This window comes from Cynoglossus semilaevis, chromosome Z (genome assembly GCF_000523025.1).
Source record: "Cynoglossus semilaevis isolate Cse_v1.0 chromosome Z, Cse_v1.0, whole genome shotgun sequence".
Classification (NCBI taxonomy): Eukaryota; Metazoa; Chordata; class Actinopteri; order Pleuronectiformes; family Cynoglossidae; genus Cynoglossus; species Cynoglossus semilaevis.
In genome coordinates this window covers 4833718-4855619 of record NC_024328.1, presented here as the reverse complement: position 1 = coordinate 4855619, position 21902 = coordinate 4833718, and the positions used below count along the sequence as shown (strand labels likewise).

The 21902-nt window shown below is 38.0% G+C and overlaps 4 protein-coding genes across 11 annotated transcripts in view; 2 read left to right on the top strand and 2 right to left on the bottom strand.

Annotated features, from left to right (window-relative positions):
* dph7 (diphthamide biosynthesis 7) overlaps positions 1 to 800 on the top strand; it is a 3537-nt gene extending 2737 nt beyond the window's left edge. For all 4 annotated transcript variants that reach the window (XM_025053144.1, XM_008335875.3, XM_017043121.2 and 1 more), the window contains exon 10: positions 22 to 800. In XM_025053144.1, coding sequence (XP_024908912.1) covers positions 22 to 431 — 410 coding nt within the window. In that variant the 3' untranslated portion in view covers positions 432 to 800. The remainder of the gene's footprint in view (positions 1 to 21) is intronic.
* A 250-nt stretch (positions 801 to 1050) lies between these two features.
* On the bottom strand, positions 1051 to 2485 carry mrpl41 (mitochondrial ribosomal protein L41). Of its 2 annotated transcripts, none has more exons than XM_008335873.3 (2): positions 2353 to 2485; positions 1051 to 1655 (listed from the first exon to the last, which is right to left on the bottom strand). In XM_008335873.3, exon 2 carries the CDS (start codon positions 1632 to 1634, stop codon positions 1227 to 1229), a length of 408 nt encoding a protein of 135 aa, XP_008334095.1. In that variant the 5' UTR covers positions 1635 to 1655; positions 2353 to 2485; the 3' UTR covers positions 1051 to 1226. The 2 variants fall into 2 exon arrangements, with proteins under 2 accessions (XP_008334095.1, XP_008334096.1); XM_008335874.3 differs by having other exon boundaries at positions 2316 to 2406.
* Positions 2486 to 2576: 91 nt separating this feature from the next.
* pnpla7b (patatin-like phospholipase domain containing 7b) lies at positions 2577 to 17719 on the top strand. Of its 3 annotated transcripts, none has more exons than XM_017043120.2 (35): positions 2577 to 2669; positions 3984 to 4076; positions 4616 to 4690; positions 4833 to 4920; positions 5515 to 5594; positions 5759 to 5853; positions 5941 to 6081; positions 6216 to 6375; positions 6481 to 6561; positions 7035 to 7163; positions 7254 to 7334; positions 7457 to 7571; positions 8037 to 8114; positions 8843 to 8925; positions 9074 to 9223; positions 9335 to 9412; positions 9628 to 9833; positions 9920 to 10051; positions 10152 to 10275; positions 10693 to 10882; positions 11032 to 11181; positions 11272 to 11335; positions 11736 to 11904; positions 11988 to 12170; positions 12488 to 12606; positions 14127 to 14283; positions 14493 to 14609; positions 14987 to 15056; positions 15233 to 15349; positions 16147 to 16295; positions 16409 to 16561; positions 16649 to 16765; positions 16842 to 16926; positions 17163 to 17290; positions 17498 to 17719. In XM_017043120.2, exons 2-35 carry the CDS (start codon positions 4035 to 4037, stop codon positions 17549 to 17551), a joined length of 3960 nt encoding a protein of 1319 aa, XP_016898609.1. In that variant the 5' UTR covers positions 2577 to 2669; positions 3984 to 4034; the 3' UTR covers positions 17552 to 17719. The 3 variants fall into 3 exon arrangements, with proteins under 3 accessions (XP_016898609.1, XP_008334093.1, XP_016898608.1); XM_008335871.3 differs by having other exon boundaries at positions 17160 to 17290; XM_017043119.2 differs by having other exon boundaries at positions 2591 to 2673; positions 17160 to 17290.
* A 287-nt stretch (positions 17720 to 18006) lies between these two features.
* The window catches only part of LOC103397566 (phosphatidylinositol 4-phosphate 5-kinase-like protein 1), a 7600-nt gene continuing 3704 nt past the window's right edge, over positions 18007 to 21902 (bottom strand). For both annotated transcript variants that reach the window (XM_017043124.2, XM_008335872.3), the window contains exons 5-10: positions 21113 to 21237; positions 20769 to 20803; positions 20613 to 20668; positions 20306 to 20418; positions 20041 to 20203; positions 18007 to 19421 (exon numbers count right to left, since the gene is read on the bottom strand). In XM_017043124.2, the coding sequence (XP_016898613.1) occupies positions 18983 to 19421; positions 20041 to 20203; positions 20306 to 20418; positions 20613 to 20668; positions 20769 to 20803; positions 21113 to 21237 (931 nt within the window). In that variant the 3' untranslated portion in view covers positions 18007 to 18982. The remainder of the gene's footprint in view (positions 19422 to 20040; positions 20204 to 20305; positions 20419 to 20612; positions 20669 to 20768; positions 20804 to 21112; positions 21238 to 21902) is intronic.

Here is a 21902-nt window from a genome sequence, read left to right as displayed (position 1 = left end):
ACCATTTGTTTCTCTGTCCAGAGGGCAGCGGAGAACCATGTCCTGTCGTGACATCCTACATTCTCCACAACTCTCTGGCTTATGGAGCCGATTGGTCCCGCATCTCTCTAGATGAACCTGTTCCCTGCTCACCTCCTGCTACAGAGCCACAGGAGGTGACAATAGAGGGCAGAGGTCACTTACGGATTCAGTACGAGTCTCCCACTGCTAGTTTTGACACCTCACTAGAGGACGATACTGGTAGATATATACCCGAGAGCATCGCTGCTCCACCTGCTTCTGTTCATGCACCTGTAAGTGGCTCCTTTAACCCACAATCTGGCACCCCCTCCATGTCCAGCTTGCTAGCAACGTGCTCCTTCTACGACCACATGCTGCACGTGTGGCGCTGGGACTGGACTTCAGACAAGACTGAGCAGGAGATGAGATGAGTAAATATGGAGCAATGACTCAAACCAAAGCATATGTTTACCTATGTAAAGGGAATGATAAACGCTAGTCATTAGGCTCTTATCACAGATTGTCCAAAAAGCAACAGTATTTACCTGCATATCTTAAAAACTTCTATTTAAACAGTGTATAAACATCCTGCAGTTCAACCAGTCAATGCAAATTGGTAACAGCCATACTAGTGCTCATACCAACTGTAATAGCTTTTTTTTAAAGTGAGTTTCATTTAGAAACTGTTTAGAAAATGTAAATGGTAAGTTTTTACAGTATTGCATTGTTATACAAAACCTAAAACGTATGAAAAACAGATTGTGCAATTTTTCAATTACGAAATAAATATGTTGAACACACATTGAGGTCTAATCTGTTTTTTTTAATAATGAACACAAATCTTGGGAAAAACAAAACCTGAAAATGTTTTGGTTTTTTTTTTTTGTGATCCATTGTTGGTTTGGAACAACATGAATCTAACAGGGTCTCTCCTCTCTATGCAAATAAATATGCACAGCTTTTTACCAGTAGATAAAATCTAAGTTTCTTTAAAAACCTTTTAACAAAGTTGGCTGAGGAAATGTTTCATTTCACACCACAACACAACAGTTAGTTACCTACATACCAGTATTTATTGTGAAAGTACACATATTGAAATAATTAGAACTGTAATTAAAGTCTGATCATTTTACATTGCAATAGGTTTTGACCACAGGGTCTGGCAAAGGTACATATTTTTAGGAACCTGCATTTTTTTTTAATCTTGTTAAAAAGTCCGTATACCTTTAACGAATATAGTTTTTAGGATAGAGCTTGAAGAGTTTTCCTTCCTGAGTGGGTTCAAATCCATATTTTTCCAGGTTTTCTTTACTAAAGGTGCCGTTCTTAAAGTCTTCCCTAATGCGAGGAGCAACCACCTCGTTGAACAGACTCTGTGCAGTCAGTGGAGGCTCTGTTCCTTTGGGGATGCGGTACGAGACATAGGGTTTGAGTTGGAAACCCTCCAGGGGGGGCACCACAAACTCTGGTATCATGGCTTTAATGGCAACAAACTTATTGCTGGAGAGTTTAATCCCAGTGGGCCTCGCTCCACGTCCTTTGTTGTGAGTCCTAGAACCACGTTTGCTGGTGAACTCGGACATCCTGTCTGCTCCTCGAACCAGACCCCTCACCAGAGTGGATAACATCCCCATGGTGCTGCAGTGTTGACTTCTCTGTCCAAGCCAAGATAAAACTTTTGGTTAAATAGGTTTAATAAGGATTAAGCAAATGAAGAAAACAAATAAATAGACCAAAGGAAATGTTTGTTGCAGACGAAATTGGAAAGTGTGAGGTTATACAGCATATTATATTGCAATACAAAAATAAACATTTACATTACTTATCAGGTTGAGGTCTATTAAATCAAGTTGCCTCATAATCAAGACTCTATGAAGTGCAAATATGAGTCGTATCTAAAACGTGTGCGATAGACCAAAACATTATTTAATAACTTTTGGTTGCAGAAATTGAACTCAAGTTACCATATATTTTTCAACCTTTATCTTTAAACATTTCAGCTGAGCAATTTTCTTGCACCAAATTTAAAGTGCTACATTTTTTACAAACCACACAATCAGACACTTCTATTATCAGGAAACACTAGGAAAACATAGGTGTAAGACATCGAGAATAACATATTCAAGTAGAACAACCAGCAGAATCTCATCCGCGTTGAACAAAAATCCCAAATCAAATCAAATACATTATACATCGTCGCTAGCTAGGTGTTTAGGATATAATATTATTGACCGATTGTATGCTGAGACATTCAATCTCATGTTATTTAAATATTAAAAAGAACCATTAACGATACAATTTTGAAACAAACTCACAGTCTTCAATTGTAAAATAAATCTAAAATGAAATCACCTTGAGGTCTGTCGCTAGCTCTCCAATGTGCTTTAGTTGCCCAACAAAAGGAGAAGCAATTGGCCGACAAACAGCACCTTTTAACCAATGAAACCTCAGGATACTAGTCCACTTTGAGTGCGTGGATTTGGTCGGAAGTGTAGAAGCATAGAAGGTTGAACCTTCAGTATAAATCCTAAACGGAGACCTAAAGCTTAAATACGCCGCTATTTGGTCTTTTACTTTGAAGGTGTAACCAGAAACGGTTGACCTTGCACATAACACTTTTGTAAGGCATGTACGTGTTTACAGAAACAGCTTTGATAGATAGGAGAAAGGTAGGTGAGAAAATGTTGCTTTTATTGCAGTTTTTCTATAAATCAAACAAGATATTTGTTTTTGTTTGAATTTAGTAATGTCTGTGTAAATTCAAACTCCAATTGTTTTGTTTTATTCTTTGTGTAACTTCTGTTGTGTAGCGGATTCTAGCCTTAGAGAGGCGGAGTCAAAAACGTACCAAAATAAAAGGTAGCCCAAGCCAACCAGACTATGGAAACGATAGAAATGGAATGTTAGCGTTTAAATCCAATCAAGATTGGCCCTTTGTGCTCATGTATGAATAATAAATAATCCTGACTGCTAATGTTGCATTCAAGTAAATTCCAAACCGTGGATTTGTTCGCCGTTTTAGATATTAAAAATATTTAATCTTAGAGGGTATATGTAGATTAAATTATGCGATTTTATTTATTTTAAAAATTCCTGAGATTTAGCCATTTCAAATATAGATATCTTACTGTCCTTTTTTGTGCAATTTGGTTAACTTCTGAGTTTGTGTGTGTGTGTGTTGATAATTTTAAATGATCTTGGCAGTGTTTCGCGAACATTTAAACTTTTTGGCCTACTTTTAGTAGTGTGTTGTGGCAGTTGTATAACTTTCTTTTTTGGGGGGCAAACTAAGCAAACATCTTGGCTATCTGGTTTTCATTGTTTTTACTTTATTTTTACTTTATTTTATTGTAATTTCAATTTGTGGGCAAACATTTGTGTCTCACTATTATACTCAATTATAGCTTTTTTGGCTAACTTCTTACTGTTTATATTATGTCTCACCTTATTCTACTTATTCTACTATTTATGACTTTATATCTAGTTATTATTTTCTATTGATTTTATTTTCTTGTCTAACTTTTAGCTCAACACAGAAATTGTCTTCTAGGCTCTAATTCATATTGTTTAAAGAAATCCCTATAGAGCTTGTAAATTGTGTACTAAATTATTGCAAATATTTAAAATATTTTTTGGTTAACTTCTGATTTAAAACTTAACTTACAATTCTGAAACAGTATTGTTTTAGAGGTAAAGCAGGGCAAAGTGCGTGAGGAAGAATAGTAGGAAGGGAGGAAGAAGGGGGTGGAGTGTCTGATTACAAACACTCAGTATGTGACCACTTTATCAGCTGCTGTGTCCTTTAGCCCACAGATTGGCAAAAAACAATAGGTTAAGGTAGTTAGTAAACACATTTGTTGTATAAAAATCCACAATTCAGTTCTTCCTATAGTCTTTGTAAATGCTCCAGATAAACAAAGTGTAATTTGACTGATTCATAATGTCATTCCAGATAATCTATCCATTTCTTCTCATTTTGTCAGATTCTATAAAAGTATTCTGTGTGGACCTGGTATTGTATTTATAAAACTACTATGGCGAAAAAAAGTGAAGATGAGAGCTGCAGTATTTACTCGGTACGTATGTCCTTCAACACAATTCACTAGAGCGCTAAAAGTTTTCAATTGTTTTTATTAAGTCTGCACACCCATCCAGCCCGCCATACTTTCGGGGCAGTGGTGGCTTAGTGGTTAAGGAAGCGGACTTGAGTCTGGAAGGCTTCAGGTTCAAGTCCATTAGCTGCCAGGTTACCACAGGTTCTCTGAGCATGGCACACACTGCTTCTTGTGCGCTTAAAGCTGCCCACTGTTCACTTTGGTGATGGGTTAAAAGCAGATGTCACATTTGGTTGTGTGCAGTGGTGTGCTGTGTAAAAATGACAAGGACTTCACTTTTTTTTAGTTCTTAAAATGTAATTATTTTCTTTGAGACAGAACCCACCAACCTCCAAATAGATACTTATATACACCTGCTTAAATGGTTAGATCACAAAAAATGTGTGCAGTTCTTGTTATGCGCTGATAATAAGAACCAGGTTTTACTGATGTTGGTCATCACCAGTTCACATCTTTTCTTCAGTCTTTTTGTCTCTTTCTGTCTGTACGTGACCTTTCAGAATCTGGGTCCAATCGGCAGTGAGATCAGAGCCAGGATGCAGCAACTTGTACAAGAAAGGACTGAAGTTAATATGGTAAATTTAGCATAAAACAATAAGACTTGTTACTCTTGTATTTCAGTAATCACATGTTTTATTCAGTTTCTTTCTGTTTTAGCCCAAAACACAAGTAGCACAACTGGTGAGTAACTTGTTGTTGTTACTGTTTGTCTTCCAGTGGACAGCTGTGCTGATTGGATCATTGATGATGATGTCATTCCTAGGAGTCGTGGTGTTTCTTCTCTACAGACACTATAAATTGTCAAGTCAGTGTTCTGCACAAAAACTCTTCAAGATCAAAGAAAAAACTTGAACAAAGACACAAAACCGACGTGTACAAAGATTATGGCACATTTTAAGATAACTTTTTATGTACTGGACAATAGAAAAGTGTAGGAAAATTTTATTTAGCCTTAAAAATCATTAGCAAAAACAAATCAAAGTTAGCAAAAAATTTCATTAATCGGAAAAGTTTAGTCATTTTGAATTAAAAGAGAATTAATAAGGGAATTACCTGTACATACATACGTTTATACAATCCGATACCTTATTTTCTCCTCCAGCATGCTACAGTCTGTTGTTGCCGAGACAATAGCATTTGGGTTTAGGTATCTGATTGGATGGGCTACAGTTGTTTGCAAGTGTCGAACCAATACCGATCCAGAATATTAAATGTAACCATCCCCAGTTTATAGATTCAAACTAAATAAAGGTAGAACTGACTGAAGTTTGAATTTAAGAAGAGTTTTAACTAGATATATTATACATTACATTGATGTCATCATGGATGGTCATAGATGTGCATAGTAAATAGAAAATTATATATGCTGTCTTTAAATAACTTGTTTGTTGTATTTCAGAAAAAGAGGTGGGAGTTCCTCATTATCGTTTCAGGAAGCGAGACAAGGTGCTGTTTTATGGCCGAAAAATCATGAGAAAGGTCAGTTTTTCTTACACATCCCAACCATCTGGTCTGGTCTGTAAAGACACATTTTAAAGACCTGTTTTAAACAAATGCGATGTAAACCATCACTCATACTGTTTCCAATCAATCCTTTCAATAGCAGAATGAACATGATAAGTTCAGATGTGTGTCTGTTACAGGTTCAGACATTATCATCGCCCCCTCCTACAAATTCCAACACGGCCTCTCGTCAGAGAACAAAGAAAAGGACCAAAGTTTTGTCTATTGCTCGCAAGTAAGTCAGAGAAAAGAACTGGGAGATGAAAATTAGAGTTTTGTACATAGACACAGAAGTCACCAACACCGTTGTGTTTTGTGTCAGGATTCTCCGTATTCGTAGGGAGCCTCCCACCCTGCAACACAAAGAGCCCCCTCCCTGTCTGCTGGAAGCTGATCTGACAGAGTTTGATGTGCAGAACTCACATCTGCCTTCTGAGGTGCTCTACATGTTGAAAAATGTCAGGTATGTCATAAAGGTGTACAACAGAACTTCTAGAATCAAAACTTACACCATGAATTCCCACTGAATAATTTGGAGGTGGTTTTGAACCCTGATAAAATAAATTGATGAAATGTTTTTCTTGTGTCACATACAAGGGTTCTGGGACACTTTGAGAAGCCTCTCTTCTTGGAGCTGTGTCGTCATATGGTGCTAATACAGCTGCACCAGGGGGAGCCACTGTTCCGCCCCGGGGACACAGATGACAGCATTTATGTAGTCCAAGATGGCCGCCTGGAGCTCTGCATCCATGAAAGTGTGAGAGCACAAGTTCAAAACCTCCGTTTGATTATAAAACAATTTCACTTTCAGATGTTTTCTGCACAGTGGTTGTCTTTTCTTAATTGTTTTGTCTTCCTGTAGGATGGAACAGAGGCAGTGGTGAAGGAAGTTTTAACAGGGGACAGTGTTCACAGTCTACTCAGTATCCTGGACATCATCACCGTACGATTGAGCATTCATTTCATCTTTATAATCATATAGTATCATTCTACATGTTTATAATTAAAAGGTTTAAAAATGCAAACCTACAACAAAAAAGCTTAATGTTAAGAAAAGCTCAAAGCTAAAATAGCATTAGTTATCTAAAACCACAATAAAACATGAGCAAAGAAATCACATTTAGGTTCTCCACAGATATACCTCTTTCAGTTCCATGTATAGTAAAAAGTACTGCTTCTGGATTAGGACAGCAAACAGAGAAACAAAAAAAATAGTCATTGTTGCAAAATGAGTAAATGTTGCATTGCTTATTCAATATACATTTCCATTTTCCAGATATTCTACAGACCATGTTTTGGTTCTGAATAATTGAATTGCTCATTCCACACAGAACATCATGTAGTATAACTAATGTCATGAGTTTTCATACTATCTCCTGTCCTAATGTCTCCACACACTGCACGGTGTAAATGTAGGGTTATCCAGCTCCGTACAAGACAGTGTCTGCTCGAGCTGCAGCTCCCTCCACGGTCCTGCGTCTTCCAGCTGCAGCCTTTCAGTCAGTCTTTGAGAAATATCCTGAGACTCTGGTTCGAGTCATTCAGGTACAGTATACATATATACACACACATAAAAAAACATTTAAAGAAACAAAACAAGTTAATAATCTGTAAATGTTCTGTAATCATGGACAGATAATCATGGTGCGCCTCCAAAGAGTGACCTTTCTTGCCCTACACAACTACCTAGGCCTGACCACAGAACTCTTCAACCCTGTAACCTTGCTTTTTTTGTACTTCCTCAAATTTTGAATACATTTAAATTGTATGTTCAACCCTCAGATCTCAGAAGGATTCCACTTACTATACAGACTCTACCTCTATGTTCTTTCCCACAGGAGAGCCAGGCCATCTCTCTGGTGTCAGTGGCACACGTTCTTGGTGAGACTTCTTCACATCGCAGTCTTCGCAGACAGCCTTCGCACTCTGAGGATCAGGGACCTGAAAGTGCAGGTCTGAAGCTACAGCATTTTTTTTACTCTGACTATAAAGCTCTACCTGACTATTTTTTCTCTACACTAACACATGATTAAAAAAAATAAGTAAAAATAATATGTACAGATGTTAAGAAAAAGCAGTCTTTGTTGATACATTGTCATTGTTATCCTCATAATCATCATAATTATTTTCCCACATGCTTGTGATGTACAAATGAACATTTCCTTCACCATTATTCCGTTTACGTTAAGCCACTGCTAAATTAGATTATTTTTATATTTTTTCTCACCAATAGAAGAGTTATTATATCTTTGTATAAATCTGTGAACATCCAAAATAGAAGACATTTGTTTGGTATTTTATAACCAAATTATCTGAAAAATTGACTTTGTTTTTGTTTTTGTTTTTTTTGTCTGGGACCATCAGAGGGTTTTATGTTAACGTTTCCTCGTGTTTTTTTTATTATGCCTACTGTTGCAGAAAAGTCCAGCTTCCCTGACACGTCTTCATTGAAATACAGAAAATCTCGTTCCCTCTCCACCCCACTGGTTCTTACAGGTACTGTCCATGTCCATGTGTGTTTTTCTTGGATATTAACTTCAGTCTATGTATTAAACCAGAGTTTCTCTTACCTAAACAGGCAAATGTTTGATTTGAATTAGAAGATTATATTGATTTCACACTCTAAAGCACGGGTGCCCAATAAGAAGATTGCGATCTACAAGAGGATCTCAAAGGGAGTGCTGGTAGATCAAGAGCAATTACATTAAAAAAAATAAGCAGTAAAATTATAAATGTAATTCTACTTTAAGATGCTAATCAACAGGGCCTTACTTTAGCCCTGCTGATTAACATATAATGTATATAATAAGATATTCCGTTTATATGAGTAAATATCTATTCAGAGTTTTCAGTGTAGGTAGATCACTTTAACCTAGTCATTTGAAAAGTAGATCACAAGACAAAAAAGTGTGGACACCCCTGCTCTAAAGTGACTGTAGATGTAGTGTCAATAGTTGTCTTTAAATGTGGCCATGCAATTAACTGGCAAACTGTCCAGCCCACTCCCCTGCAACCCTGCAAAGGAATAAGCTGTATCTAAGAGGTAGATAATGGATGCACGTTTGTTGCCAAAAGTGTATTTTCCTACAGTGGATAACACCCTATACAAAACCTATATGAAATAAAACCCTCAATTAAATTATGTGATGTCATACAGATTAGCATAGTGCTAAGTAACGTGGCATTTGAAACTAAATCCTGTCATTTTTATTGTGGTTCATCAGGTGAAGTGTCAGCTGCCCTTAACAAAATGTATGAATGTAATGCAGCTGCCAAAGAAGAGTCGGCCCCTCACAGCCCGGTGAAGGTCAGAGATGCAGGATCTTATAAATCTACTCCACATCAGTTTATGACACTTTTACAGTATATATCATTGAGATGGAGGAGGGGCAATAAAGATTTGCCTTGAAAATGCTGACAAGTGTTGTTGTTATGTGTGTCTCTTTGTCATGCAGTCTATCCTAAAGAAGACTGTCACCATGCAGCAGAATCCACCTTCTGTTTATCAGTACAGTGATGCTGGAGGAGGAAACGTCCAATATAACAAAGTCAGTGCCATTTTCCACGCTGCTAAAAAGGATCTGCTGCAGGTCATTCAGATACAGGTACAGTAACAGGTTGTAGACTGAAGAGACATGGAAACAATGTCATTATTTTATGACTTTTTATGATGTTTTTTTCTGTCTTGAACTTTTTTTTTTTTTTTACATCGCCAGGATCATAGTCTGCTGGAGGGGAGGGTGAACCTTCGTCAGGTCAAAGCTGGTACTGTGGTGGCTCACCAGGGCGACCAGGTCAGGGACTGTGTGTGACCTTATTGCCTGGCATATCTTGTAGATGATGTTGTCACATTTTTGGAAACATACAATATGGTCAGCAGGTCAGGCTGACCATGGAGTGTGTAGCCAATAGGATGTTGCCTTTTTAGACCACAATGGTGACATATGAGTAAGAATGACTATTGACCTCAAAATATATATATATATTTAGTTTTCTATTCTGTTTCCAGGATGTTAATATTGAATTCGTCATTTCTGGTTCGCTGCACGTTTACCAGCGTATAATTGACCGCGAGGAGGAGACACTGCTCTTCGTTACCCACCCAGGTGAGATGGTGGGTCACCTGGCAGTGCTGACAGGGGAGCCACTTATCTTCACTGTCCGTGCTCTCAGAGACTGTACCTTTCTCTCCATCTCCAAGGCTCACTTCTATGAGTACGACCGGCCTACTCTCAAAACATTACTGATATGTTGGTTTCACAGAAACAGAAACGTGAAAACATGTCTGCCATTTTCAACAGGATCATGCGGGAGGAGCCCAGAGTGGTGTTAAACGTGGCCCACACTGTGGTGAAAAGAGTGTCACCGTTTGTCCGTCAGATTGACTTTGCTCTGGACTGGATGGCAGTTGAGGCTGGACGTGCTGTCTACAGGTCAACACCCTGACTTTAATAAACTGTTATTTTTCAATCATACAGTATATTATGAGGAGGTGCATTTTTGAAATGGTATTATTGCTCGTATTGTATTTAGACAAGGAGACAAGTCCGACAGCACCTTCATTGTTCTCAGTGGTCGACTGCGTTCTGTCATTGCAAAGGATGATGGGAAGAAGGAGCTGGCTGGAGAGTACGGTCGCGGTGACTTGATCGGTGTGGTGAGTCACTAGAAAGGGTGTAGCATGAAATAAGAGGTTTATAAAAAGTCTTCTTTTGAAGTTGTTAAAACTCTTTCAACCATTTATTTTTTCCAAAAAAATAAAAGAAACACTGAATAACATTTGGGAACATTTTTTCTACAGTCAAACAGTTGCTTGATAAATGATGCTTTTATTTATCCAAATATCTTATTAGTTGCTTCTGTGTTTACTGTGGTGCTTAGCTTACCTGTGTTTAAATCGTTTTAATCTTTGTTGTGAAACAAAACAAAAGCACAAAGTATAGTGAATTAAGTGAAACATCTGAATGAACAATGCCTCATTGTTGTTGGAAATTTTTGACAATAACGTAGTTAGTATAACACCCTAACTATTACACTCTCCCATGCACATTGTTTTGTGTTTTGTCTGTTGTAGGTGGAGGCTGTGACACACATGAACCGAGCCACCACCGTCCACGCTGTCAGAGATTCTGAACTGGCCAAGTTACCTGAAGGAGCTCTGAACTCCATCAAGAGGAGGTATCCCCAGGTGGTCACCAGGCTCATCCACCTGCTGGGACAGAAGATCCTGGGCAACATGCAACAGATCAACACACCTCTGGCTGGTACACACAAATATTGTGTTTATCTTTGAAGTTGTCCTTCAGTGGGACTGATGTTGTCTACTTTATCTACACAATAATAAAGCAAACGTGTTCCCAGTTAATACAGCAATGTCTCAAATATCCAATAATACATTTGCACTTACCTGCAGCTCGCAGTCTAGCTCTAAACACTCCCTCTAGCAAGTGGGATTCTGGGAATCCAGCCTCCAACCTGTCCACCGTGGCCATCCTGCCTGTCTCTGAGGAGGTTCCTCTGACCTCCTTCACTCTGGAGCTGCACCATGCACTCTGTGGCATTGGTATTAACACACAGACATACATGAAACTTCAAACTTCATTCATCAAAGTTTTATTGTTTTCATTCAACAGTTTCTTTTTAATTTCTGCAGGTCCCACTCAGCTGCTGACCAGTGACATCATCAAGCAGCGTCTGGGCTCTGCTGCTCTGGACAGGTAAACATTTAGACATGTGTTTTGACAGTAAACAAAGACCCAAGTAATGACATGACATAAAATATATTACACTACATGTTAAAATAATCTATAAATACATATTATACTAATGGATTGCTAGTGATATTTCATTATTTATTTCATGGAAAAAAAATCACACAACTCATTTTGATTCATCAGTTGTCACTACTATCAAAAATGTCTGGACAACTTCCTGCTGTGATTTATGAAAATCCTACTGTGTTCCACTTGAGACTTGAGTGTATTTAACCTAGACATTATCTAATGGTATTAGCTGCTAATGTGTGTGTCATCTGTGTTGTCAGTTTGAAGAATATATTTCATATTATCATTTGTTTAGATATTTACATCAAATGTCATGTCTGTGTCTCCTGTGAAGTGTCCATGAGTACCGACTGTCCAGTTGGCTTGGACAGCAGGAGGACATCCACCGAATCGTTCTCTATCAGTCAGACTCTAGCCTCACGCCTTGGACGCAGCGCTGCATTCGCCAGGCCGACTGCATCATCATTGTGGGTCTGGGTGAGCAGGAGCCCACCGTTGGGGAGGTCTGTCAAAAAGCCAGATGATCAGATCACACTGATGAGCTCTGGTTTAGATTTCTTTACCTGAATATTTTCTGTACCTGTAGTTGGAGAAAATGCTGGAGGGAAGTGCAGTTCGTGCTCAGAAGCAGCTGGTGCTGCTGCACAGAGAGGATGGTCCTACACCCAAAGGCACTGCTGAGTGGCTCAACATGAGGAGCTGGATCTCAAGACACCACCACCTGTCCTGTCCACGCAGAGTTTTCTCCAGGCGAAGTTTACCGAAACTGGTATGAAGCTGAATTGCACAGGACTCTTTTTACTGAACAAATATATCTTGATCTGCAAATATAGTTATTCTCTGGGGCAGCCAGGCTGCTGATCCTGTTTAACCAGAGCAAAGTGCTTGTTTGATAAACATCTTGAGCCACTTACCACTATGATGGCTTCCAGGGCTAGGAGTATAAACTACATTTGCTTTTATTAAGAATATATCTTGCATCACCAATCTGAAAAATCACTTTACGATAAATGCATCCACCTATAATATTTTGGATAGTAAATCTAACAATCTGTTTGTCTGTCTTTGTCTGTTTGTTACTTTCAGAGAGAATTGTACCAGCGAGTGTTTGAAAAAAGTCCAGATCGTCACTCTGACTTCTCACGCTTGGCCAGGATCCTAACAGGAAACAGCATCGCCCTTGTACTTGGTGGAGGAGGAGCCAGGTTTAGAATTTTTTTAATTTTCTCCAAACACATTTAATTTACTATAGAGAGTAGATTCAGTCTTGTGGGGGAAAACAAATGTTGTGCAATTAAAGAAAATCCAGATGTCATTTATATATAAATCATGATTATTTTATTCTCTCTCTGCTCTGCTTTTCTTTGGAGCTGTGACAAGGTATGTACTGTTTTCCTATTAGCTTTTAGCAGATAAAACACGTCACAGTTCCATATGATGCTGTAGCATCTAGACAAATATCCAAAATATAGCTATGATGTCACAAATAATATATGTTGTTTGTTAAATATTATACATTGTCCCCATGTTTCATAGTGTAACAGTTAGCACACCTGCCTTGCCAGCAAAGAGCTGAGAGTCAGCGGTTAGATTCCCAGAGGAGCCACATAATATCTCAGTGGTGGCTTAGTGGTTAAGGAAGCGGACTTGTATCCGGAAGTCTTCAGGTTCGAGTCCATCCCAGTCCAGCTGCCCCACTCATTGCTCCTCTTAAAGCTGCCCACTGTTCACTTTGGTGATGGGTTAAAAGCAGAGGTCACATTTGGTTGTGAGCAGTGGTGAGCTGTGTCACTATGACAAGGAGTTCACTTTCCTGTTTTTTAATGTGCCTAATACTAAAAGAAAGAATAGTATTCAAATTTTTAACTGTGATTAATTACACGACTTCTTGCAATCTACCGCAAATAATCACACTGTTACATAAATCCAATAATCAATTCAACAGTAGTCTATATAGCACACTTTTATTTTAAATGTACCACCATGCGAGAAAAAGTGCTCTAACATTTGTTGTGCAAACACTTTTCACAGTGCTGCATCTAAGTGTTCACAGAAAGGCACATCACTTCATCTTTGTGCTTGTCAGAGATCCAGCTTGAAGGATCTTGTTTACATTATATTGGTTGCTAGGATGTGTGATTGGACAATGACTGCCTGGGGGCTGTGTTTTTCAAAAGTTCAATCCACTTTTTTTCTGGTTCATGTGAGCGCAGCTATAGTGAGCAACAGACCTAATAATCACATATAGAATATAAAATTACCCAACGTAAAAATAACCCATAAAAAAATCCAAAGTAAGTCAGAGTGTAAATTGAACTTTTATAACTTTGGTAAAATATTTGCATAAACAATGTAGTTTAGCGATAATAACTTCATATTTATAACATGTTTATAACATCACAGTGTTTGACTTTCTTCACTCTCCTTTAATATAATAATAATATAATTATATTATTATTATTAATTATATTATAATAATTATGATTATTATTCTGTGCGTCAGGTTGTTTATGAAGGTATGTCATACAGTCTATATATCTACAGTTAACTCCTAATGTAAAGACAGTGTGATAGTGTATCAATGAGGGTTTTGTTGCTTCTTAACAGGTCTGAACAGGTCCTGAATATTTACTGAACTGGTGAGACGTATAGACACGTTTAAATGAGGATGTAGAAAAACGAGTGACAGAATGTATTCATTTATTTTTTGTGGTCCTGGTTCCAGGGGCTGCTCTCAGGTTGGCATCATACGGGCTCTGAATGAGGCAGGAATCCCAATTGACCTGGTTGGAGGGACATCCATCGGCTCTTTTATAGGAGCTCTGTATGCAGAAGAGAAGAGCTACAGTCGCATGAGGGTCCGAGCTCGTGAATGGGCCATGGTACTGAGAGCCAGATCAGATAGAAGTGTCGTCTTCTCTGATAATTAAAGTCAGGAGTAGGCTAACATAACTAAAAGTAATTCAGTTGTTAAACATAGAAGTTCCTTGCTGGGCTTTCAAGTCCTTTTTTTGTGACAAAGTGACATTTAGTGACATTTAGAGATTTCAATTTTATTACTGACCACATTCTACCTTCACCCCGTCTTCAGGACATGACGTCATTCTTCAAGAAAATCCTGGATCTGACCTACCCAGTGACCTCCATGTTCTCTGGGGCTTCCTTCAACTCTAGCATCAGTTCTGTCTTCAAAGACAAACAGATAGAGGTGTGAAATGAAAAAGAAATTATTCTTTATTTTTTATTAATTTATTTTTTAAAACACGGCATCACAATTGCCAAAAACAATTTATATCACTGTGCAGCTGTTTTCCATTATAAAAAGCATATATATAATATGTACTTTGTGAAATGAATAGTACAAATAAATCGAGTCAGTTGCAGCTAATCATTAGCAACAGTATATTAAATCTGTTTTTCTGAGCTATTTTTTCATATTTTTTTATTCATTTAAATATAAATGTCTCTTAAAAAGACACTATTTTTTGTATAACTTTTAATAAATTTCTGATTCTGCATTATATAAGTCTTTCCAAACCAATAACCCACTGAGTTAATAACTGTTTGCTTTATTTCTTGTCTTAGGATTTGTGGCTTCCGTACTTTAACATCACGACAGACATCACTGCCTCCTCCATGAGAGTCCACACTGATGGTCTGTCTCACCAACCATGTATTATTTTATACATTACATAATTTTAATAAGATTAATAATAGATAATAATATATTCTGAAACAAGTTTCTAAGACAAAAAGACCTCATCTTCTGTTAGTGTACTCTGATTTACATTTGTCACTCTTTAATCCACACACCTGGTTTCTGTGCTTCAGGTTCTTTATGGAGGTACGTCAGAGCCAGTATGTCTCTGTCGGGATATTTACCTCCACTCTGTGACCCTAAAGACGGACATCTGCTCATGGATGGTGGATACATCAATAATCTGCCTGGTGAGAAATCAAGAAAGCAGTCAGCGTTCTGGTGCTAATTAACATGTTAAAGAAAACATTATCTGAGATAAACTCTATACAGGGGTTCATTGACTTACATCAGAATTACGTTCCTAAGGTGCGACAGAACTCCATTTTTTTTGTAAGTAGGAACTCACATACTGTACATCAGTGCCTATGTCACTCACCTACGCTACCACAGTGGTGACATCATGGTCTAGGACATAAAAACAACAGAAGAGTCTGTCCTACACTTGGGAGCCATAATGAAGGGCAAATATTTCCCAAGAAATTACACACAAACAAATGAAAGAAAACAAGTGTCGCACAAGGTATTGCATAAAACAGGTGAATATAAACAAAGTCGTCTTCTGCATTTAGTGCCACATGATGATGTATTTGTCTGCTGCGCTCTTTATTTTAGCAATGTACGTTGGAATAATGGAACCAGACTTGATGCCGAAAATTCGAAATTCTATAGATTGAGTGTCGTAAACCGAGGACCCCCTGTACATCCTTTCTACTGGATCTTAAAGCTTTTTAGTTATTTTTTCTCTTTATTTACTGTTTACAAATTAAATACCTAGTAATACAAGGTTTGTGAAAAATATGACCAGTATGTTTTTTATATATACACAGGCCATCTTTTAGCAGGTAGATTAGTAAAATATAAAAATATTTAAAAATAATCATCATAATCATCATTTTATTAAAATAAAACTTCTCATTAAAAGCATCAAGGACTATGTATGGTTTAGAAGTAAAGTAAAATTTCTGTTTCCAATGGTTCCCACTAGCTGATGTTGCTCGCTCCATGGGAGCCAAAGTCGTGATTGCAATCGATGTTGGAAGCAGAGATGAAACCAGTCTTACCAACTACGGCGATTCTCTGAACGGATGGTGGCTGTTGTGGAAAAGATTGAATCCAATGGCTGAAAAAGTGAAGGTACAATCATCAACAACAATATGNTGTGTGTGTATTTATGGTAAAAGCAATTATCGGTGATTATTAGATAAAATTAATTTCAGCCTGTTCTACATCTACTATTTCTTTGCCAGGTTCTCAACATGGCAGAGATCCAGACCCGTTTAGCTTATGTGTGCTGCGTCCGACAGCTGGAACAAGTCAAAGGCTGCGACTATTGTGAATACATTCGACCCCCGATCGACCGTTATGGCACCTTGGAGTTTGGAAAGTTTGACGAGATCACTGTGAGTTTTCTTCTTCCTGTCACCTGCTGCGGTCTGATGTCAACGGCTGTATTCTAAACCCTCTGTCCCTGCTGAATGTGATCACAGGAAGTAGGTTACCAGCACGGGAAGACACTGTTTGATGTGTGGCAGCGCAGCCGGGTGGTTGACAGTATGATGAAGGACAGACACCAGGAAGAGTTCCATAAGACCAGACATGGACATGTGAGGGACTTTGTGAATTTGTGTCTGTTAACGTGACATTAGAAACTAACACTATTGGGTGGGGTCTGTCTTTCAGGTGGTCACCTGTCCTAATGCCTCCTTCACTGACCTGGCAGAGATTGTGGCCAGAATAGAACCTGTGAAGAACGCTCTCTTTGGCGGTGAGTTTTAAGTACTACTATCTATCCTTAGTACAATATCTAGTAAAATCCATAGATACTTTGTAATGTCTAACACGTTTTTTAGATGCTACAAGTTTAAAAAAATATTTTTTTGGCCTTAAGATAACATCACAGGAGTGACTATTTAAATGTATACACTGGAATATGGCTTAAATTACACTGTGACTTTATTTGGATCTGAGGCTTTCATTTCTATTTTGTTTGTTGTTCAGAAGAACTCTCTGATGAGTACCAGACAGACTATGATGAGGAGACAGTAGAGAGCGCTCTCTCTGACTTTGAGGCCTTCATGCCTGGAAGTGAGCAAGCCGAGGGAGAGGAGACGGCCGACACGGCTGAGACTGTACGTGAAAAAAACACACATATTTGTCTGTAAATCCATTTATGGTTCATCACCAAATCATAGGATAATGTTCAAGGAAATGTCATTTTTATTTTGTTTTCATTTGATTGAAAAACCTGAAACACATATTGGCTGTAATGTGGAGGTCTGAACTACCACCATGTTATTCCTCAGAATCATTAAAGTGCTTTCCAATCTGTTTTACAGGATGAAGAAAAATCAGAGGGTGATTCTAGAAGAAAGGACAGACATTCACATTAAACCAAAAGTCCCGGTTTAACTTTTTAAAAAGTAGCAGAACCGTCCTGTCAAGGTCCTGGCGAGATAAGGTCCTAATTGAAAAGCATTTATAAGGCAGTACAACAAATGTCCAGACTGTTTACATTTCACAAACTGCAAAATAATAGGTGAAATAAAAGATATCAGCCACTTTTGTTATCAGCATCTGTGTACAGAGAGGGCTGAGCAGAGGAGCTATTTGTTACTTCTATTTTATAGTCACAACCATACAGTGTTTAATTTGTAAACTGTGAAATTCTGGAATACAGAAAAACAATTGTTCCAGCGACTGTTTTCTTTTCTTTTCATTGTGACACGGAGGTATCAGATCCTGTTGTGCCAGATTCCTGCTCAAATTAAATCCTGCACTAATGATACTGGCACATTCTAGATAGAACTGAGGGACATTAGTACTAGAAACCAATTGTGATACCATAAAACCTATTGTGCCTAATATTCTCATGACAAATTTGTCTGGATAACCCGAAGGAAGCACGCAGAATGGATCCCAGTTGTGGAAGTCGAGCCAGGACAGGAGGGAGGAAAAAAGGGTGCACTCTGGGTCCTCGGTTGAAGGTGTGGCTCCCACTCAAACCTTTGATGAAACCACCATTAAAAACCTAAAAACCTTAGGAAAGGGTGGTGCTCTATATAACCTTAGTGCGAATGACAGTGAAGACCAGAAGTATTGTGAACTTGGTGCCAAGAATGGTTGTAGGAGGATTCTGGAGTAGGGTTTCTGGAATCAAACACTTTGTCCTGTGTAATGCTGCATGTTGATGATGATGGTGATGATGATAGTGATAATGAACTACCTCCTGTAAAACAATATAATATGGTTTTCTTTATTTTTCTTCCATGAGATCTGTCATGACAAAAACATGAGAAAACAAAACACTCATTCTGTGCAACCTTTTTTTTTTACATTTTAATGAATGCAGTATTTGTTGTTAATGAGAATTATGGAACTTTTTAATCATCATCTGCACACTGCAGGTGTGAGCTAAATTGAACCATCACTAATAAACCAGACTGTATGTGTTTGTATTCATGGCTTAACAATCTTTTAAATATTCCTCCTATAATGTCAACCAAGTCTTTGGTTATTTTTTTTGGAATAATTTCCAAAAAGAGTTGCAGGACAAAGACTGATAATGGCATTTGTTGAACTGGGACAGTTTACCACAGGGTTCTGTGTTTGATTTACACTTTTTTGATTTTTAACTTTTACCAACTGTGTGGGGCATGTATTTAAACAGAATTTATTTTTCTAAAAGGGGAATTTCCCATTTAAGGAGGGAGGGAGGGAGGGGGCATAAAATTGCGTAACAGCACAATCTAGTGGAGACCGAGGTTAATGTGGCCAACTATACTATAATGTTAACTATACGTTAATCAGGATGAATGCCTTTGTCATTTACTGTGATCATGGATCCACTGGCAGAACCTACTGCAGTATTTAGTTGGTCTGACCGTAGAGAAGGCTCTGCCTGGGAATCGGACGCTTTTCCACAGATTTTCTATTTTTTTCTTCCAGTTATAGACAGTAAAAATGTCTATAATCCCCACAAAGTACCGCTTGTCTGGCCCATCGATGACATGAATGGAGTTTTTGCAGTTTGGTAGGAGCCTGTGATGATGTTCCTTGAAGTCCTGCAGCACAGAATCACTCCTGGTTTCCATTGGCGTTAGCTCTATTTCCTGGAGTGGGATTTCTTCACCTCCTTCTCCTGCCCATGCTCCTGTAGATCCTGATCCACCTTCTGGACAATTTGGGACCACTTGACTCTTGCCTAGTAATGGAACAGTGGGAGGATGAGACTCTGTAGGACTGGCATCCAACTCCAGAGACCTGTAAGAAAACCCGTCAATTGTTTTAATCAGCACATATATAATAAGATGTAAACACAAATACTCAGTTGTTGGTTCAGTAACCAGTGATAGACTCAATCTTTCACAGACTCTTGGCTGAAGAAGATATGGTTCAGTTAGGAGCAGATGTGGGCAAACTATGGTCTGAGGGCCAGATACTGCCCACTGGGCTTTCTAATCCTATTTGCAGAATAAGTGCTTCAAAGTATGGTAAAGACTGGTGTCTATTTTTCTGTTTCATGTATAACACCAAATACACTGAAATTTATGTTGATACCACTAGATGGCGGCGGACATAAAATGTGCCAAATTACTTGAAAGTTTAACTAAGTTTTGAACCTCACTTTGGTCCGTGACCCAAAAAGTTTGCCCACTCCAGGTATAGAGGATAAAGGAGTGTGTTTGTTGATGTGTCGTCAGAGGGAAAACAGAAGATTAAGGCTTGGTCAAAAGACAAAACCGATGTGTATGAATTGACATACAGTTTCTCAGGATTTACCTTAGCAAATGTAATTAAGGTAATTTCAAAGTAAAAGACTAAATGACAAGTAAAGGATACTTTTGTTAAAAATTCAAAATAAAACAAAAATAAAACTTACTTTGTTGCACGAATAACAATATCTGCCAGGGAGTGTTTTCCCTCAAGTTCATCCTGGTGCAGAGGCTGACAAGCCAACAGGAGGCTGTAGTCCAGAACATTCAGCTCCCGAAGAAATGTTGCGTCCTGTTTGACTTGTTCAACAAACCAGGGTTTCTCCTGACCTGTGGGAAACACACAGATGTATCATACCTTGTACAAATATTTGATACTCCAATACAAGACATCAATGTTGATAACTGTTGGTGTGAGAACACCTAAAATACCTAAAATGATGTGCTGCCCTTCAAAGTTGTTGTCTTTCAGCACTTTGATAATCTGTTTCCCTTTAGTGTCAGGATTTGTCCACCTTCCAACCTCACAGCCTTTCACGTCATATCTGTTGCATGAATGACAAAATGGACAAACAAAAAAAGTCAAATACCCTCATCACACACTAAAGCCATAAGAACCACGGAAAAGACAAACAGCTTGAGGTAATTGCTGGGTAATACCTTTTGAACTAACATGTACTGCAGTAGGTACTCTATGTGATGACAGAAAACAGAAGAAGAAGAAAAAAAGATACTAAACCTGATGTTGATCCTCTCATCAGGATAGAAGATGCTCTGCATCACTATAAAGTATTTCTGTGGAAAAAATATATTTTAATAATGATATTCAAGAGTAAAAAAAAAAAAACAAAACAAAAAAAACAGGTGCTGGTTTTAATGTAGGTGAAGACAATACCTCTAACTGATTTGGAATAACAATCTTATGGACACCTGGGAAAAGGTACAGAATGAGATGTATTATTATTATTGAAATAATAATAATAATAATAATAATAATATATTATATACATTACAATCAAATATAATAACATATCTATATAATATACAGTATACATACAAAAAATGTTGGTATTGTTTATATCAATAACATTGTTGTGGGAAATGTTTAATCTAATCTCTGTCTTAGTCTATATATCTTTTGAAGAAATTTCAAAGACAGATTAAATTCAAATATGAGGAGCATACGTTCAAATATGATTCTGTAAATTAGAGTACATCAGTAGCAGTAGAAGCTCTTACCAAAAAACCTGACCATCAGTGAGTGAGGGTATTTCTCCAGGTGTTTGGTGTAGGCCTGCAGATTGGACAGAAGAAACCTAATTTCGCGTCTGCTCTGGGTCTTCAGGAAGAACCTCTTGTCATTCCTTAAATCAAACACAAGTTGATCAAACTATATATTTTTCTCGAAACCTTGTGTAAAATAATTTCCCGTGTGTTTATGTATCATCATGGCCATTATTTCTCGTAGTCATTCACTTCGAGTTCCGTTTTGTTTGCCTTGATCAGTCACAAAACTGTAATTTCTTTGTCGACATCTGCTGGTTATGGTATGGTATATTAGAATTAAAAATAGTATTAATCAGTAATCTGTTTAACAGAATTTTAGAGACTGACAAGATGCCTGATGAGTGGAGGAAAAGTGTTCTGGTGCCAATTCATAAGAAGGGTGATGTACAGAGTTGTAACAACTACAGAGGGATAAAGTTGATGAGTCACACAATGAAGATTTGGGAAAGAGTAGTTGAAGCTAAGTTGAGGCAGGAAGTGGAGATTTGTGAACAACAAATGGGTTCATGCCTAGAAAGAGTACCACAGATGCAGTATTTGCCTTGAGGATGCTGATGGAGAAGTACAGAGAAGGTCAGAAGGAGCTACATTGTGTATTTGTAGATCTAGAAAAGGCATATGACAAAGTGTCAAGGGAGGAATTGTGGTTTTGTATGAGGAAGTCAGGAGTGGCAGAGAAGTATGTTAATTTGGTGCAGGACATGTATGAGAATAGTACAACAGTAGTGAGGTGTGCTGTTGG